The sequence below is a fragment of the Sinocyclocheilus grahami genome, unplaced genomic scaffold (assembly GCF_001515645.1).
Source record: "Sinocyclocheilus grahami isolate Dianchi unplaced genomic scaffold, SAMN03320097.WGS_v1.1 scaffold92.1, whole genome shotgun sequence".
Classification (NCBI taxonomy): Eukaryota; Metazoa; Chordata; class Actinopteri; order Cypriniformes; family Cyprinidae; genus Sinocyclocheilus; species Sinocyclocheilus grahami.
The window spans coordinates 3778917-3780898 of record NW_015505271.1 but is presented as its reverse complement, the minus strand read 5'-3'; the positions used below and the strand labels follow the sequence as shown (position 1 = coordinate 3780898).

Sequence of the window (1982 nt, the reverse complement as noted above, 5' to 3'; positions counted from 1 at the left end):
CGCCAGAATGCGCCATCTAGAGTTTCATGATTGAACTATATATATATATATATTATATAATTGTTTATACTAGCTTATGCAACATATAAATCAAAATTCTTATTTGCAATAATAGTTGAAAATTATACCACTTTAAGTCACTCAATGAAAGCAATGCTCACACCTTTGTTGGAAAACAATGTAAACATTTTTTGTTGCTTTTAAAAAGGCACCTGCATTGACTTGATGGGGAAAGTGATAATTCCGTCTAGTGGGGAATATTTGGGAAACCTGTTTGAAACCGTCATTATCATGGTATTTGATTTGGCGATGCTAGTGGCACAGAAATTACACACCTTTAGTGCCATTATGGTCTTCCTGTGAAGTGGTTGCAATGGGAGAGATCCTCTATGAGGTTTGGAGGTGTCTAGTTGTCAGCTGAGTCACTGAGCATGTGGTTCTCACTCTAATAATCTGAAACTACTTCACTCAAAAAGTGTCAGGCTGCAACATCACAGGGATGTGAGTGGGCGGGGCTTTTACTTTTTGGAATGCAACTTTCTGGTATTGAAACTAGAATGCTGTGTTCCCATGTGGTGATGAGGCAGATAGCAAATCACAATAACAATATGGTTGTTTTAAAAGCATAACATATACAAATATTTCAGCTGATTCTTTCCAAGCGAATAAAAAGATCTGTATTGCTAAACTTATCGTGTGCCGTTAAACTTAATGAATTCCGTTTAAATGGTTATGTGCTCTGTTTTGCAGCTCAGCATCAGAGGATCTTGGGTGCAGGCGGGGAGAGTTCAGCCGGAAACACTATGGATCAGTTGAACTGGTGAGGACTGTCATATTTGAACTCTTATGTATTTCCCTTTTTCGAATCTATTTTTCTCTACCTGTGCACTGCTGTAAAAGGAGTAGCTATGTGTTTCTGTTTGATTTCTTATATATGTCTCCGGTTCTGTCTGTTTTATCAGATGAGATTTGAACATCTTTAATAATTACATCTCTCACTTAAACATCATCTCACCCTCACCCAGGATCTTTGGGAGCATAGTTACATAGGCACAAGTATAGCATCATTTATATGATTCAGAGTGTTTTGCCTGGTCAAACGCACGTGTTGTATTGAGTGGGTGTGGCTGTATTTCTTTCAGCGGTGTCTGTCTCTTCCAGATAGTTGTTGCATGAAGGAAGTGGCTTAATACCACACTAGATGCTACTTCCCATGTGAAACGTGCAGGAGGTTTGTGGGTAGAAAGAAATGTGTGACCTTGTGTCAGATAGAACCATGTCACAAAACCACATGCGTTATCATGCACGACAGATGGAGAATATAAATGTGTGCATATGACTGCATGTGTCTATATGAGAAAAGCGAGAAGGGCATTTGTTACTGCATGTGCCATTGTTCTTAGGGATCTAAAGTTACCGTGGTATCCAAAAGTCTGAGACCCATAATGAAAATTTATTTATTTTTTATTACCCATAATGAAAATTAATTAATTTTTTATTACAAATTATATTATCAGCATAATCATTTAAAGGGGTCATATGATGCTGCTAAAAAGAACTAATTATTTTGTGTATTTGGTATAATGAAATGTGTTTATGCAGTTTAAGGTTAAAAAAACACATTATTTTCCACATACTGTACATTATTGTTTCTCCTCTATGCCCCGCCTTTCTGAAACGCGTCGATTTTTACAAAGCTCATCGGTCTGAAAAGCGAGGTGTGCTCTGATTTGCCAGCTATCCAGTGCGTTGTGATTGGCCGAATTCCTCAAGCGTATGATGGAAATGTTACGCCCCTTGCCATATTGTGGTGGCTTGTCCGGCCGGAGCGGCGAAACAAAAACATTAAAACCCATTATAAACGAGGCATTTGTTGCATCCAGTGGGGACATAATTACGGATTATAATGACTTATACTGTCTTTTTATGCATTGCGTTGCATCGCACCGCGTAAACATAAAACCATGTCTGCATTTGTGATC

At 38.2% G+C, this 1982-nt stretch overlaps 1 protein-coding gene across 4 annotated transcripts in view; it reads left to right on the top strand.

Moving 5' to 3' along the window:
• The window catches only part of garnl3 (GTPase activating Rap/RanGAP domain like 3), a 78788-nt gene that overhangs the window by 23667 nt on the left and 53139 nt on the right, over nucleotides 1–1982 (top strand). For all 4 annotated transcript variants that reach the window (XM_016275209.1, XM_016275207.1, XM_016275211.1 and 1 more), the window contains exon 2: nucleotides 751–820. In XM_016275209.1, coding sequence (XP_016130695.1) covers nucleotides 751–820 — 70 coding nt within the window. The remainder of the gene's footprint in view (nucleotides 1–750; nucleotides 821–1982) is intronic.